The sequence below is a fragment of the Ascaphus truei genome, chromosome 13, assembly GCF_040206685.1.
Source record: "Ascaphus truei isolate aAscTru1 chromosome 13, aAscTru1.hap1, whole genome shotgun sequence".
Lineage (NCBI taxonomy): Eukaryota > Metazoa > Chordata > Amphibia > Anura > Ascaphidae > Ascaphus > Ascaphus truei.
The window spans coordinates 35,112,523-35,129,237 of NC_134495.1; the positions used below are offsets into that span (position 1 = coordinate 35,112,523).

Genomic DNA, 16,715 nt, shown 5'->3' on the forward strand with positions numbered 1-16,715 from the left:
TAACTACACCCAGACTGAGAGGCTCTGTAACTACACCCAGACTGAGAGGAATTGTAACTACACCCAGACTGAGAGGGACTGTAACTTCAACTAGACTGAGAGGGACTGTAACTACACCTAAACTGAGAGGTTCTGTAACTACATCCAGATTGAGAGGGCCTGTAACTACACCCAGACTGAGAGGGTCTGTAACTATACCCAAACTGAGAGGAATTGTAACTACACCCAGACTGAGAGGGACTGTAACTACACCCAGACCGAGAGGGACTGTAACTAACCCCAGACTGAGAGGGACTGTAAATACACCCAGACTGAGAGGGACTGTAACTACACCCAGACTGATTGGATCTGTAACTACACCCAGACTGAGAGGATCTGTAACTAAACCCAGACTGAGAGGGACTGTAAATACACCCAGACTGAGAGGGACTGTAACTACACCCAGACTGATTGGATCTGTAACTACACCCAGACTGAGAGGCTCTGTAACTACACCCAGACTGAGAGTTTCTATAACTACAGCTAAACTGAGAGGGACTGTAACTACAGCCAGACTGAGAGGGACTGTAACTACACCCAGACTGAGAGGTACTGTAACTATGCCCAGACTGAGAGGGACTGTAACTACGCCCAGACTGAGAGGCTCTGTAACTACACCCAGACTGAGAGGAATTGTAACTACACCCAGACTGAGAGGGACTGTAACTACAACTAGACTGAGAGGGACTGTAACTACACCCAGACTAAGAGGGCCTGTAACTACACACAGACTGAGAGGGTCTGTAACTATACCCAAACTGAGAGGAATTGTAACTACACCCAGACTGAGAGGGACTGTAACTACACCCAGACGGAGAGGTTCTGTAACTACACCCAGACTGAGAGGGACTGTAACTACACCCAGACTGAGAGGGTCTGTAACTACACCCAGACTGAGAGGAATTGTAACTACACCCAGACTGAGAGTGACTGTAACTACACCCAGACTGAGAGGGACTGTAACTACACCCAGACTGAGAGGGACTGTAACTACACCCAGACTGATAGGTACTGTAACTATCCCCACACTGAGAGGGACTGTAATTACACCCAGACCGAGAGGGTCTGTAACTACACCCAGACCGAGAGGATCTGTAACTACACCCAGACTGAGAGGGACTGTAACTATACCCAGACTGAGAGGGACTGTAACTACACCCAGACTGATTGGATCTGTAACTACACCCAGACTGAGAGGCTCTGTAACTACACCCAGACTGAGAGTTTCTATAACTACAGCTAAACTGAGAGGGACTGTAACTACAGCCAGACTGAGAGGGACTGTAACTACACCCAGACTGAGAGGGTCTGTAACTATACCCAAACAGAGCGGAATTGTAACTACATCCAGACTGAGAGGGACTGTAACTACACCCAGACGGAGAGGTTCTGCAACTACACCCAGACTGAGAGGGGCTGTAACTACACCCAGACTGAGAGGGTCTGTAACTATACCCAGACTGAGAGGGACTGTAACTACAACTAGACTAAGAGGGGCTGTAACTACACCCAGACTGAGTGGGTCTGTAACTACACCCAAACTGAGAGGAATTGTAACTGCACCCAGACTGAGAGGTTCTGTAACTACACCCACACTGAGAGGGACTGTAACTACACCCAGACTGAGAGGTTCTATAACTACAGCTAAACTAAGAGGGACTGTAACTACAGCCAGACTGAGAGGGAATGTAACTACACCCAGACTGAGAGGGACTATAACTACACCCAGACTCAGAGGGACTGTAACTACGCCCACACTGAGAGGGACTGTAACTACACCCACACTGAGAGGATCTGTAACTACACCCAGACTGAGAGGATCTGTAACTACACCCAGACTGAGAGGGACTGTAACTTCACCCAGACTGAGAGGTTCTATAACTACAGCTAAACTGAGAGGGACTGTAACTACACCCAGACTAAGAGGGACTGTAACTACAACCAGACTGAAAGGGTCTGTAACTACACCCAGACTGAAAGGGTCTGTAACTACACCCAAACTGAGAGGGACTGTAACTACACCCAGACTGGAAGGGTCTTTAACAACACCCAGACTGAGAGGTTCTATAACTACACCCAGACTGAGAGGATCTGTAACTACACCCAGACCGAGAGGGTCTGTAACTACACCTAAACTGAGAGGGACTATAACTACACCCAGACTCAGAGGGACTGTAACTACGCCCACACTGAGAGGGACTGTAACTACACCCACACTGAGCGGATCTGTAACTACACCCAGACTGAGAGGATCTGTAACTACACCCAGACTGAGAGGGACTGTAACTTCACCCAGACTGAGAGGTTCTATAACTACAGCTAAACTGAGAGGGACTGTAACTACACCCAGACTAAGAGGGACTGTAACTACAACCAGACTGAAAGGGTCTGTAACTACACCCAGACTGAAAGGGTCTGTAACTACACCCAAACTGAGAGGGACTGTAACTACACCCAGACTGGAAGGGTCTTTAACAACACCCAGACTGAGAGGTTCTATAACTACACCCCGACTGAGAGGTTCTATATCTACACCCAGACCGAGAGGGTCTGTAACTACACCTAAACTGAGAGGGACTGTAACTACACCCAGACTGAGAGGGACTGTAACTACAGCCAGACTGAGAGGAACTGTAACTACACCCAGACTGAGAGGGACTGTAACTACACCCAGACTGAGTGGGACTGTAACTACACCCAGACTGAGAGGGTCTGTAACTACACCCAGACTGAGAGGGTCTGTAACTACACCCAGACTGAGAGGGTCTGTAACTACACCCAGACTGAGAGGCTCTGTAACTACACCCAGACTGAGAGGAATTGTAACTACACCCAGACTAAGAGGGACTGTAACTACACCCAGACTGAGAGGTTCTGTAACTACACCCACACTTAGAGGGACTGTAACTACACCCAGACTGAGAGGATCTGTAACTACACCCAAACTGACAGGGACTGTAACTACACCCAGACTGAGAGGGACTGTAACTACACCCAGACTGAGAGGTTCTGTAACTACACCCACACTGAGAGGGACTGTAACTACACACAGACTGAGAGGTTCTTTAACTACACCCACACTGAGAGGGACTGTAACTATACCCAGACTGAGAGGGACTGTAACTACACCCAAACTGAGAGGATCTGTAACTACACCCAGACTGAGAGGGACTGTAACTACACCCAGACTGAGAGGGACTGTAACTACACCCAGACTGGGAGTGGCTGTAACTACACCCAAACTGAGAGGAATTGTAACTACACCCAGACTGAGAGGGGCTGTAACTACACCCAGACAGAGAGGGACTGTAACTACACCCAGACTGGGAGTGGCTGTAACTACACCCAGACTTAGAGGATCTGTAACTACACACAGACTGAGAGGTTCTTTAACTACACCCACACTGAGAGGGACTGTAACTATACCCAGACTGAGAGGTTCTGTAACTACACCCACACTGAGAGGGACTGTAACTACACACAGACTGAGAGGTTCTTTAACTACACCCACACTGAGAGGGACTGTAACTATACCCAGACTGAGAGGGACTGTAACTACACCCAAACTGAGAGGATCTGTAACTACACCCAGACTGAGAGGGACTGTAACTACACCCAGACTGAGAGGGACTGTAACTACACCCAGACTGGGAGTGGCTGTAACTACACCCAAACTGAGAGGAATTGTAACTACACCCAGACTGAGAGGGGCTGTAACTACACCCAGACAGAGAGGGACTGTAACTACACCCAGACTGGGAGTGGCTGTAACTACACCCAGACTTAGAGGATCTGTAACTACACCCAGACTGAGAGGGTCTGTAACTACACCCAGACTGAGAGGGTCTGTAACTACACCCAGACTGAGAGGAATTGTAACTACACCCAGACTGAGAGGGACTGTAACTACAACTAGACTAAGAGGGACTGTAACTACACCCAGACTGAGATTCTGTAACTACACCCAAACTGAGAGGAACTGTAAGTACACCCAGACTAAGAGGGACTGTAACTACACCCAGCCTGAGAGGAACTGTAACTACACCCAGACTGAGATGAAATGTAACTGCACTTACAAGAAAATAGCTCTCCTTTATTCTGTTTATTTTGCTGCCTTGTTGTGTGATTATGGCGAGTATTGTGTTGCAGACAGACACGCTGATTAATCCACAAACTATACATCACATATACTTACTAACCCTAATACTACACAACATTACGCACACATTTACTGAGGTTACACACACACACACATACACACTACAGATAACGCACAAAGACAAAATCAACACTCATACCAGCAATACAGATTACATTTGTGTACTGCAGATATTAAACGTTCTCCTGATATCTCATATGCTGTAGGCGTGAGACAGGAAGACATGAGGACCAGACGGACAGATCAGCAAAAAACAAAAAGACAGGCGGACTGAGACAGGCAGAGTGCTGGACAGACAAGAGAGACAGGCAGAGTGCTGGACAGACAAGAGAGACAGGCAGAGTGCTGAACAGACAAGAGAGACAGGCAGAGTGCTGCACAGACAAGAGAGACAGGCAGAGTGCTGGACAGACAAGAGAGACAGGCAGAGTGCTGGACAGACAAGAGAGACAGGCAGAGTGCTGGACAGAAAAGAGAGACAGGCAGAGTGCTGGACAGAAAAGAGAGACAGGCAGAGTGCAGGTTGCAGTCACACTTTATTGTTGGTTTTACAGAGTATATACAATTTAGGAGACGCTTCAGCGCTTGTGGGGGTCTCGTCCTCCCTACTCCTCATCATGGAGCTTCTGCTGTGGAAGAGAAAAGCAGGAAAGTGATAAAGAAAGAGTGAAGAAGAGAGCAGAAGAGATAGCAGCACTCACCATCCTCAACCCCCCCCCCCATGTGCCAGATCATGGCTCCACTCTTTTCCCTCTCTTTCCTCTTCACCTTCCCTCCCCCCATTTGGACTCACCTTAACCCCCACGTCCCGGCTCACTACTCCTCCATTTCCCCTCGCTCCTCCCGTCAGGACTCACCTTAACCCCCACGTCCCGGCTCACTACTCCTCCCTTTCCCCTCCCTCTCCCGTCAGGACTCACCTTAACCCCCACGTCCCGGCTCACTACTCCTCCCTTTCCCCTCGCTCTCCCGTCAGGACTCACCTTAACCCCCACGTCCCGGCTCACCACTCCTCCCTTTCCCCTGCTCCTCCCGTCAGGACTCACCTTAACCCCCACGTCCCGGCTCACTACTCCTCCCTTTCTCCTCGCTCCTCCTGTCAGGTCTCACCTTAACCCCCACGTCCCGGCTCACTACTCCTCCCTTTCCCCTCGCTCCTCCTGTCAGGTCTCACCTTAACCCCCACGTCCCGGCTCACTACTCCTCCCTTTCCCCTCGCTCCTCCCGTCAGGACTCACCTTAACCCCCACGGCCCGGCTCACTACTCCTCCCTTTCCACTCGCTCCTCCCGTCAGGACTCACATTGACCCCCACGTCCCGGCTCACTACTCCTCCCTTTCCCCTACCTCTCCCGTCAGGACTCACCTTAACCCCCACGTCCCGGCTCACTACTTCTCCCTTTCCCCTCCCTCTCCCGTCAGGACTCACCTTAACCCCCACGTCCCGGCTCACCACTCCTCCCTTTCCCCTCGCTCCTCCCGTCAGGACTCACCTTGACCCCCACGTCCCGGCTCACTACTCCTCCCTTTCCCCTCGCTCTCCCGTCAGGACTCACCTTAACCCCCACGTCCCGGCTCACCACTCCTCCCTTTCCCCTGCTCCTCCCGTCAGGACTCACCTTAACCCCCACGTCCCGGCTCACTACTCCTCCCTTTCCCCTCCCTCTCCCGTCAGGACACACCTTGACCCCCACGTCCCGGCTCACTACTTCTCCCTTTCCCCTACCTCTCCCGTCAGGACTCACCTTAACCCCCACGTCCCGGCTCACCACTCCTCCCTTTCCCCTTGCTCCCCCCGTCAGGACTCAGATTGACACCCACGTCCCGGCTCACTACTCCTCCCTTTCCCCTCGCTCCTCCCGTCAGGACTCACCTTAACCCCCACGTCCCGGCTCACTACTCCTCCCTTTCCCCTCCCTCTCCCGTCAGGACTCACATTGACCCCCACGTCCCGGCTCACTACTCCTCCCTTTCTCCTCGCTCCTCCTGTCAGGTCTAACCTTAACCCCCACGTCCCGGCTCACTACTCCTCCCTTTCCCCTTGCTCCTCCCGTCAGGACTCACCTTAACCCCACGTCCCGGCTCACTACTCCTCCCTTTCCCCTCGCTCCTCCCGTCAGGACTCACCTTAACCCCCACGTCCCGGCTCACTACACCTCCCTTTCCCCTCGCTCCTCCCGTCAGGACTCACCTTAACCCCCACGTCCCGGCTCACTACTCCTCCCTTTCCCCTCGCTCCTCCCGTCAGGACTCACCTTAACCCTCACGTCCCGGCTCACTACTCCTCCCTTTCCCCTCGCTCCTCCCATCAGGGCTCACATTGACCCCCATGTCCCGGCTCACTACACCTCCCTTTCCCCTCGCTCCTCCCATCAGGGCTCACATTGACCCCCACGTCCTGGCTCACTACTCCTCCCTTTCCCCTCGCTCCTCCCGTCAGGACTCACATTGACCCCCACGTCCCGGCTCACTACACCTCCCTTTCCCCTCGCTCCTCCCGTCAGGACTCACCTTAACCCCCACGTCCCGGCTCACTACTCCTCCCTTTCCCCTCGCTCCTCCCGTCAGGACTCACCTTGACCCCCACATCCCGGCTCTTGGCTCTGAGCTTGTTGACCTGAGATTCTGCAATGTCGGCTCGTTCCTCGGCTTCGTCCAACTCGTGCTGAACCTTCCGGAACTTGGACAGGTTTGTGTTGGCCACTTCCTCCTGTGGAGAGGAAATGTCAGAGAGCGAGGGAAAAAACGTCAGAGAGGGAGAGACATCAGAGTGGCGTCAGAGAGAGAGACAGGAAGTGAGAGAGACATCAGAGACAAGAGACAGAGAGAATGAGAGACTTGAGAGAGTGAGGCGTCAGAGAGAGGGAGAAGACATCAGAGAGGGAGAGAAGATACATCAGAGAGAGAGGAGAGAGGGATAGAGAGAAGAGACAGCAGAAACGGAGAGAGATGTCAGAGAGAGGAAAGAAGACACATCAGAGGGAGGGAGAAAAGAGGCATCAGAGAAAGGGAGAGAGAGGAGACATCAGAGAGGGAGAGAGATAATAAGAGAGAGATAATAAGAAAAGGAGACAAATAAAGTCACTCAGTGCACTCAGGATAGACACTCACAGCCTCCTCCGACTGTCTCTTATAAGCCTTCACTTTGAGCTGCAGCTTGTCAACAAGGTCCTGAAGCCGAGCCAAGTTCTTCCTGTCCTCCTCAGTCTGGGGGAGAAGAGAGGATGTGAGAGAGAGAGAGAGAGAGAGAGAGAGGCCAGGTGAGAGAGAGTGAGAAGAGAGATTTTGTAAGAGAGAGGAAGAGGAGAAAGACCATGTGAGAGAGGGAGAGAGACTGTGTGAGAGAGAGGGAGAGACTATGAAATAGAGAGAGAGAGACTGAGAGAGAGAGGCTGTGTGTGAGAGAGAGTCAGGTGAGATCAGATAGTTACATAGTTACATAGTAGATGAGGTTGAAAAAAGACTTCCGTCCATTAAGTTCAACCTATGCTAAATTTAGACAACAGATACTTTATCCTATATCTATACTTATTGATCCAGAGGAAGGCAAACAAAAAACCCCATTAAGGGAAAAAATTAATTCCTTCCTGACTCCAAGAATTGGCAATCGGATTAATCCCTGGATCAACATCCTTCCATGTATACTTATTTGGTATATCCCTGTATACCTTTCCCATCTAAAAAGATGTCCAACCTTTTTTTGAACAAATCTATTGTATCTGCCATCACAGTCTCCATGGGTAATGAATTAAACATTTTAACTGCCCTTACTGTAAAGAACCCTTTCCTTTGTTGCTGGTGAAATTTCCTTTCCTCCAACCTTAAGGGATGGCCCCGAGTCCTTTGTACTGCCCGTGGGATGAATAGTTCTTTTGAAAGCTCCTTGTATTGTCTCTGAATATATTTGTATATAGTTATCATATCCCCTCTTAGACTCCTCTTTTCTAATGTAAATAAATCTAATTTAGCTAGCCTCCCCTCATAAGTTAGAATGTCCATCCCCTTTATTAATTTGGTGGCTCTTCTCTGCACTCTCTCTAGTTCCATAATGTATTTTCTTAGGATTGGTGCCCAAAATTGTACTCCATATTCAAGGTGTGGTCTTACTAATGCTTTGTAAAGGGGCATAATTATGTTTACTTCCCTTCCATCCATTGCCCGTTTGATTCAAGATAAGATCTTGTTTGTCTTTGCAGCTACTGCATGACATTGGGCACTATTGCTAAGCCTGCTGTCTACAAGCACTCCTAAATCCGTCTCCATCAAAGATTCCCCCAATATATCTCCATTTAATTGGTAAGTCGCCTTTTTATTCTTGTATCCCAAATGCATAACCTTACATTTATCTGTATTAAACCTCATCTGCCATTTACCTGCCCACGTTTCCAGTCTCTCCAAGTCCTTCTGAAGAGAAATTACATCCTGCTCTGATTCTATTACCTTACACAATTTAGTATCATCAGCAAAGATGGAGACTATTCTCTCGATCCCAACCTCAAGGTCATTAATAAGATCAGAACTAAAACTTTGTTTAAATCCTCCCTGACCTTTTCCTGACCTCCCCTGGCCTTTTCCTGACTCCTCCCCCTGACCTTTCCTTGATGCCTCCCCCTGACCTTTGAAGATAGGACGATTTCAAGCCTGAAAAACAGAGACGCCATATTGTCTGTATTCACACTAACTGTATAGCAAGCACCGAAATAGTTCACATAGAATAACAGAGAAAAACACAAGGCCATAAAACCTTAATAATTCCCTACATAGCAGGAGCTCAGGAGCTGGGAATGTGGAGAGGAGTTAGGCAATTAAATCAGTCTGGCAAGAAGTGTCTTTAATATGGGTGGGATAGTAAAGAAGATACAAAGAAAAGATACAGAACTGGGAAATAACGAGGCACAACTTATCTGTAGACAGGAAGAAAGTACAATGGAGCCTTTTTGGTATGTACAAGAACAGGGTTTCGATCTCGTTATTATTAGGGAGTACAGGACGGTATGACGGGGAGGTAACAGACATTCTGATAAATACCACAGCTGGGGTAAAGTTGGCTGTAATTGGGGCAGGCCCATATTTGGGTAAGTCCGGATGTCCGTGGATAAGGTATATATATTTTATCTGTGTGTATTGCGAGCAGAGCTGCTGAGAATCGTGGAGTGATACCAACAGAAATGCGTCTCTCCGCTCATAACTGAGAAGGCCTGTAAAGACGTACGTATATGATGCAGATGGATTCCTATTTGTCTCTGAATAAATACTGGATGAACCGATCTCTGGAATTATTCACTGAGGTAGAAGGAAGACTCTTCCCCATGACTTCTTCTCCCTTGATGCCTCCCCCTGACCTTTCTATGGTTCTTCCCCAGGACCTTTCCACCCTTAATGCCTCCCCCCGACCTTTCCACGGTTCTTTCCCAGGACTTCTTCTCCCTTGATGGCTCCACCTGACCTTTACCATCGTTCTTCCCCATGACCTCTTGTCCCTTGATCATTCCCCTTGAGCTTTCCATGGTTCTTCCCCAGGACCTCTTTTCCCTTGATGCCTCCCCCTGACCTTTCCATGGTTCTTCCCCAGGACCTCTTCTACCTTGATGCCTCCCCCTGACCTTTCCATGGTTCTTCCTCATGACCTCTTCTTCCCCTGACTTCTCCTTTGTGCCGCCCCATGACCTCTTCTCCTTGGTCCCTCCCTTTGTGCCCCATACCTGGTAGGTGAGCTCCTTCATCCGTCTCTCGTACTTTCTCATGCCCTTCACGGACTCCACGTTGCGCTTCTGCTCGGCCTCCAGCTCATTGTCCAGCTCTCGGACTCGAGCCTCCAGCTTCTGCAGCTGCTTCTTCCCGCCCTTCAAGGCGATTTGCTCAGCTTCGTCCAGCCGCATCTGCAGGTCCTTGATGGTCTGCTCCATGTTCTTCTTCATCCTCTCCAGGTGGGCGCTGGTGTCTTGCTCCTTTTTCAGCTCCTCAGCCATCATAGCGGCCTACAAGGAAGGGAAAGGGTAGAGGTGAGACTGATCGGGGCACTAACGGACTGGAGTCTCTGTCCCCACCCGAGATGCAGTGCATGCTGGGTACGTACATCGGTGATGGCTTTCTTGGCCTTCTCCTCTGCGTTGCGACACTCTTGCACCGCCTCCTCCACCTCCGACTGCAGCTGACACAGGTCAGCCTCCATTTTCTTCTTCTGGTTGATCAAGCTGGTGTTCTGCGTGTAACATGGGACACACAGTTACACACTTCGGGTACCTCTTAGATACTCGTCAGAAGAGAGGATGAGGAATAACCCAGTTGCAGCAGAGAGAGAGGGGGGCAGAGTATGAAGCACTCATGGAACAGCTAAAACACCAAGGGAAGTGTCCATTCTTGGGACAAGAAGGGGAGTGTGGAGATATATTTATGAAAGAGGAAGGTATGTATGGAATGAACCATTCATGGAATGGGTAGAACGACTACGATTAAATAGAACAAACAGAAGATATTTTTGTGAATGGGACAGGTAGAGAGGGCTGTGGAGTGGACCATTAATGGAATGGAGAGGGGGGGTCAGAAGACAATTCAAAAGGGCGTGGGATGGACCAATAACAGACATGGCAAGTCACTTATTCACAGGTTAGAGGCAGGTGAGGAATGAAGCCTTCATGTAATATACAGGGGTACACAATGCAGGCTGCTCCTCTGACCTGGGAGTGGAGGAGTTGCACCCTCTCGCTGGTCTCTATCAGCTCTTGCTCAGCCAGTTTACGTGATCGCTCTGTCTGCTCAACTAGCGCCCGCAGCTCCTCCAGTTCGGCCAGAAGCAGCGTGTTCCTCCGCTCTACGATCGCAATGTTCTCCTTCAGATCCTCGTTGGCCCTCATTACGTCATCCAGCTGGATCTGGGTGTCCTGAGAATGGATGCAGAGAAGGGTGAGGGTGAGTAAGAGGCTACTGGTTACAGTAAACACGTTCACGAGTAAACACGTTCACCATATCTCCAGCACATGTCCCCTCGCACCTGTTTTTGCGTTGGCTGAACCGTGGTACCTGCCCCCCCCCCGGTACCCACCCCTGGCACCTCACCTTAAGAGTCCCATGTGCAATCTTCAGGTGTTTCTGTGCCTCGGCTGCTTGTCGGTTGGCCTGGCTTAGCTGGATCTCCAACTCGTTCAGATCCCCCTCCATCTTCTTTTTGATCCTCAGGGCCTCGTTGCGGCTCCTGGTCTCGGCTTCCAGCGAGGTCTGCAGTGAGTCCACCATGCGCTGGTGGTTCCTCTTGGCCTGCTCCATCTCCTCGTCCTTCTCTGCCAGCTTGCGCTCAATCTCGGACTTCACCTGGTTAAACTCCAGCTGGATGCGCAGAATCTTACCCTCCTCGTGTTCCAGGGAGGCCTGGGGGGGAGAAGGGGAAACCTTGTGAGATAATGACAGGCCTCTGAATGTCACCCACCTACTGCTTACATTGTCAGCTCTTCAAGGCAGGGAAGACTTTCTCCCAGTAAATTGGACACCTCTTATAAATGACGATATTCTTATTAACCCCGATAAGTGACCCTCACTGCCTGGACACTCTAGGTTGGCGTGAATAATTAATCATGGTCTCCAGGAGTATCCTGCACTTAAAGCATCCTCACCTCGGCCTCCTCCAGCGCAGACTGCAGCTCCGTCTTCTCCTGCTCCAGCTGCTTCCGCACTTTCTCCAGCTCGTGGATGCTCTTCCCGCTCTCCCCCAGCTGCTCGGTCAGGTCCGAGATCTCCTCTGCGGGAAGAATTCTGCAGTTAGCCGGGTGCCTACAAATGTTTTCCAAAGATCAACGTTTCGATCCACTCATTGTCAAGGACAAATGTCCAAGAGCAAACCCGAAACATTGATCTTTTTATTTAATTCATTGATATTCTTCTTCATGCAAAGACCTGGTGGTGTGTCAACATTTTTGTGAATCATTTCATACACGGATTCCACTTGGACTTCGCTATTAGTGCAACCGTGGAAGTGTATACATCAGTATATATATCAGCTCATATGCCTGTCCCCCTACCACTTACCTTGCAGGTTCTTGTTCTCTCTCTTGAAGGTCTCCAGATGTTCCAGAGACTCCTCGTAGGCGTTCTTCAGCTTGAAGAGCTCGGTGCTCAGGGAACGAGCTTCCTTCTGTGAGGACTCCAGCTCCAGCTGGGACTCCTCAAACTTCTGCTTCCACTCAGCTAGGATCTGTGGAGGAAATGAGGCATGGTCAAGGTCCCTCCAAACCATCTCTCTTCCCCCTCCTGCTCCTCCCCAGCGCCTCCAACACTCTGACCTTGTCAAAGTTCCTCTGCTTCTTGTCCAGTGCGGCGGCCGCAGCATTTGACCGCTCCAGGTCCACCATAAAATCCTCAATCTCGTTCTGCAGACGGTGTTTGGTCTTCTCCAGGGACGAGCATTTGGCGTTCACGGCCTCTACGGCCTCCTCAGCATCCTGCAGCCTCTGCGCCAGCTTCTTCCTGCCGGGGTTAGGTGAAGATCAGGAGAATGAAGGGCAGGTCACAAAAGGTCAGAGAGATTACAAGTGGTCAGGAGAGGTCAAAGGAGGTCCAGAGAGAGCATGGGAGGTCACTGGAAATCAGCCAAATATCTCCTCCTTAATTCCAGGTACAAAGAGATATCCCCCAATCGGGATCATGCATTTTCAGATTCATGCACAGTACCACTACTTTATACGTGTTTTCACCCACCTGGGCGGAGCGGAGCCTTATAACAAACAAGCTTTATGCTCGTCTTATACAGCAGCATGAAACATAATCCAAGCAAAAAGCTTCTCTGTTGAAAGGAATTGTACAGCTAGGATGCAATGAGGCACCTGAGCAGGTGTTAGGGTAGCAAAAGACCACCAGAGTGGAGCTAGGAGACAGCCAGACATCACCCGACAGAACACATGTGCAAGGGAAGGAAAGAAGCAACAAGGCACATAGGTGAGTAATGAAGCAATGGGAGCCCTGCAAGGCAGAAATAAACCGCAATATGAGACCTGGTAAAGGTTATGAGGCCCCATGGCAGCCTTGAGATACTCACTTGGCCTCCTCCAGCTCCTCGGTTCTCTGGATGGCGTCCGTCTCATACTTGGTCCTCCACTGGGCCACCTCAGTGTTGGCTTTGGACAGCACTCGCTGCAGCTCACTCTTGGCCTCCTGCTCCTCCTCATACTGCTCCCGCAGGAGGTCACAGTCATGGCGGGCAGACTGAAGGCCATGGGCCAGCGCGTTCTTAGCCTGTGGGGAGAGAGAGGAGTTGAAAGGGATTGTACCATCAAACCCGGAGTTTGCAATGAGGTTCCATCATGGTGACACATCCAGTAGTTTAAAATATAGAAGGAAACAAGGAGCCTGCAATGAGTCCAGTCTTTTTGTCACAGGGAGGACCAACCAAATTTCACTGAGTCTGAGACGCTCATGTCACCTGTTTCAGACAGAGAGTGAATGTTATACAATAATCCAAATTATCCAGCACTCACTGTCTATAGTAATAATGGGTCAAAGATGGCATTATACCAAAAAACGTATAATTTAATATAAACACAAAAGAACCAGAAATCAAAACCACATACCACAACCACTAAAAGATTGGCGAACAAATAAACATAGGCAGTCCAGTGAAGAGAAAGGGGGAAGGGGGAACATAGGAGAAAAAAGAGAGAGGAACAAGACAATACAAAAATGGGTGCAACAATGGAACAACAGGGGGGCAACGTTTCGGGGAACACCCCTTCCTCAGGCCCGTTCCCCCTCGCTCCAAAGGAACAGTTCCTATACGTTTTTTGGCATCATTCCATCTTTGACCCATTATTACTATAGACAGTGAGTGCTGGATAATTTGGATTATTGTATATTATTAGAGGAATTGGGTCCTCTTGTATCCTTGGCATCCTGTACTACATATATATCTACATATGTATTAATTACTATTTTGTGAGTGCCGTTTATCAGTATTTTTGTTCAGAGAGTGAATGTTACACAGGGTTAAGGGTCTCAATCCTCCTCCCCATGGCTGTCACCTTAGTCTCCTCTTCCAGCTGCCTCTTCAGGTCTTCCAGCTGTTGGGTGTAGGACTGTTTGCCGCGAGTCAGCTGTGACACCAGTGCCTCCTTCTCATCCAGCCGGCGGGAAAGCTCCCCATTCTCCGTCTGTAGTTTGGCCTTATGGGAGGTGAAGTCATTGAGCGTTCTCTGGGTCTCCTCATACTTGGTCCGGTGTTCATTCATCTGGTCTTCCAGTGTGCGGCACATCTTCTCCAGGTTGGTCTGGAAACGGTAAGACAAGGGAGGGAGACAAGAAGACAGAGAGATGAGAAACAGAGATCAGAAGAGAAAAAGAGAGTGAGAAGGGAAGAAAGATAGAGAAGACAGGAAAAAGATGGTGAATAAGAGAGCAGAGAGAGAAGATAAAGGTTGATCACGGAAGAACTGTGGAGCACTACACTGCTGAGGTCTTCAGCCTCTCCTCACCTTGGCTTTCATGACCTGCTGAGGCCTTCAGCCTCCCCTCACCTTGGCTTTCATGACTTGCTGGGCCTTCAGCCTCCCCTCACCTTGGCTTTCATGACCTGCTGGGCCTTCAGCCTCCCCTCACCTTGGCTTTCATGACCTACTGAGGCCTTCAGCCTCCCCTCACCTTGGCTTTCACGACCTGCTCCATGTTGGAGGCCACATCGTCCAGCTCCAGTTTGAATTCGCTCTTCTCTTTCTCCAGCTTCTGTTTAACTCTCTGCAGATTGTCTATCTGCTCGCTCAGCTCTGCCACAGAGTCCGCGTGCTTCTTCCTCAGAGTAGCTGCGGTGGCCTCCGAGTGCAGGGTGGATTCCTCCAGGTCCCTCCTCAGTTTCAGGAACTCAGCCTCCCTCTTCTTGTTCATCTCCACCTGCACGGAGGTGGCTCCTCCGGCCTCCTCCAGGCGCTCACTAATCTCCTCCAGCTCCCGAGACAGCTCAGACCGAAGCTTCTCCACCTTGGCCCGAGCCGTCCTCTCGGCTTCCAGCTCCTCCTCCAGCTCCTCGATGCGGGCCTGGGAAGAGGAGGTGAGGAGATGTGAGGAATGGACAAGGAGGAAAGGGGATTCACTGGGAAGAGTGAGGGATGCAGATGGGACACGTAGGAGGAGAGGGACATACACATGGGGGATACATATAGAGGGACGTTATGGAAGATAAATAGATATATAGTGATATGGAAGCCATTGAAGGGGTAAGTTGTATGTAGCTGATAGAAGACTGAAATGAGTTTAGTCCTTTTATTGGAAGTGAATCTTTGATTGTTGTGTGGAGGAGGGGTGTGGAAATGTATCCTAGACTGAGCTGTTACCTGAAGCTCTTTCAGCTTCTTCTGCAGCTGCATGCCCAATACTTGTTCATCCTCAATCCTCGTGTTCTGTTGGTTGATCTCAAACTCTTTCCTGCAGGTGGAAGTGAAAGTGTTAACAGGAAATCCCAGCTCTGGCAGGGAACCCACCCGAAAAAAACCACACTCACTTCTTCAGCTTCTCCTCCAGCTGCTGCTTGTCGTTCTCCAGGTCCATCAAACTCTCCTGTGTCAGCTTCAGGTCACCTTCCAGCTTCCTCTTCACTCGCTCCAGGTCCAATCGGACCTTCTTCTCCTGCTCCAGTGACCCTTCCAGCTGCAGAGGTCAAGTCATCAGACATCGTTAGTAACATCATTCAAATTCCCAGCTATAATCAATACACCTGCTGCTTCTCTCAGCCTACGGGTCAATCAATCAATGGGTATTTTAAGTGTGTCATCTACACAACTCAAATGCTTCACAGAAGAGGTAGGTCTTAAGTGATTTATATAAAGCAAGAACGTGGGAGGTTATACCAAAGCCTGAGACCTTCTGCTGAGAATGCTCTTTGTACAATCCTGGTGGATTTGATAATGTCACTTACATCATCCACTTGCTGCTCAAGCTTGACCTTGGCTTTGGTTAACCCGTTGACCTTGTCCTCCTCAGCCTGAAGGTCATCCAGTGTCTGCTGGTGAGCCTCCTGAAGAGCCTTCTTCTCCTTGGTCAGTTTGGCGATAATCTCATCCAGACCGGCCATCTCTTCAGTCATATTCTTGACCTGTTGGTGGAAAATTAGTCAGGTGAGTAGGAGGGAAGAGAAAGAGAAAGAGTGTTAGAGGGTGGATGATAGACGGAGGCTTCTTGCCTTGTTCTCCGTGGCATGCTTCTCCTTCTCTACTTTGGCCAGGGTCAGCTCAAGGTCATCAATGTCCTTCTTCAGCTCGGAGCACTCGTCCTCCAGCTTCCTCTTCTTGGCGGTCAGCTCTGCGTTCATTTCCTCCTCATCCTCCAGTCTCTCCGTCTGCTCCTTCAGCTTGGCCTCCGTCTGGATCTTGTTCTTAATCAGCTGGTCGCACCGCTCCTCCGAGTCATTCAGATTATCTTGTTCCTGGGTACAAAACAAGGAAGATTTGACAAATACCGGATTTCCTCACATCAATAACAGAGCCAGGAAGTTACGGTACCCATGGCCCCGGGAAAAACCTGTCACGCTAGAGGTCAATTAGAATTCC

The 16,715-nt window shown here is 50.0% G+C and overlaps 1 protein-coding gene across 2 annotated transcripts in view; it reads right to left on the reverse strand.

The window, feature by feature from the left end:
- Positions 1 to 4,715: 4,715 nt before the first annotated feature.
- LOC142465136 (myosin-7-like) overlaps positions 4,716 to 16,715 on the reverse strand; it is a 39,147-nt gene continuing 27,147 nt past the window's right edge. Inside the window, exons 23-39 of one of the 2 annotated variants that reach the window (XM_075569079.1) lie at positions 16,349 to 16,591; positions 16,085 to 16,261; positions 15,671 to 15,816; positions 15,504 to 15,594; positions 14,818 to 15,207; positions 14,202 to 14,447; positions 13,223 to 13,419; positions 12,471 to 12,654; positions 12,217 to 12,382; positions 11,805 to 11,929; positions 11,254 to 11,562; positions 10,875 to 11,078; positions 10,274 to 10,399; positions 9,900 to 10,175; positions 7,309 to 7,404; positions 6,773 to 6,907; positions 4,716 to 4,824 (exon numbers count right to left, since the gene is read on the reverse strand). In XM_075569079.1, coding sequence (XP_075425194.1) covers positions 4,804 to 4,824; positions 6,773 to 6,907; positions 7,309 to 7,404; positions 9,900 to 10,175; positions 10,274 to 10,399; positions 10,875 to 11,078; positions 11,254 to 11,562; positions 11,805 to 11,929; positions 12,217 to 12,382; positions 12,471 to 12,654; positions 13,223 to 13,419; positions 14,202 to 14,447; positions 14,818 to 15,207; positions 15,504 to 15,594; positions 15,671 to 15,816; positions 16,085 to 16,261; positions 16,349 to 16,591 — 3,132 coding nt within the window. In that variant the 3' untranslated portion in view covers positions 4,716 to 4,803. Of the gene's footprint in view, positions 4,828 to 6,772; positions 6,908 to 7,308; positions 7,405 to 9,899; positions 10,176 to 10,273; positions 10,400 to 10,874; positions 11,079 to 11,253; positions 11,563 to 11,804; positions 11,930 to 12,216; positions 12,383 to 12,470; positions 12,655 to 13,222; positions 13,420 to 14,201; positions 14,448 to 14,817; positions 15,208 to 15,503; positions 15,595 to 15,670; positions 15,817 to 16,084; positions 16,262 to 16,348; positions 16,592 to 16,715 lie in introns of both variants that reach the window. The other variant, XM_075569078.1, reaches the window with a different exon arrangement.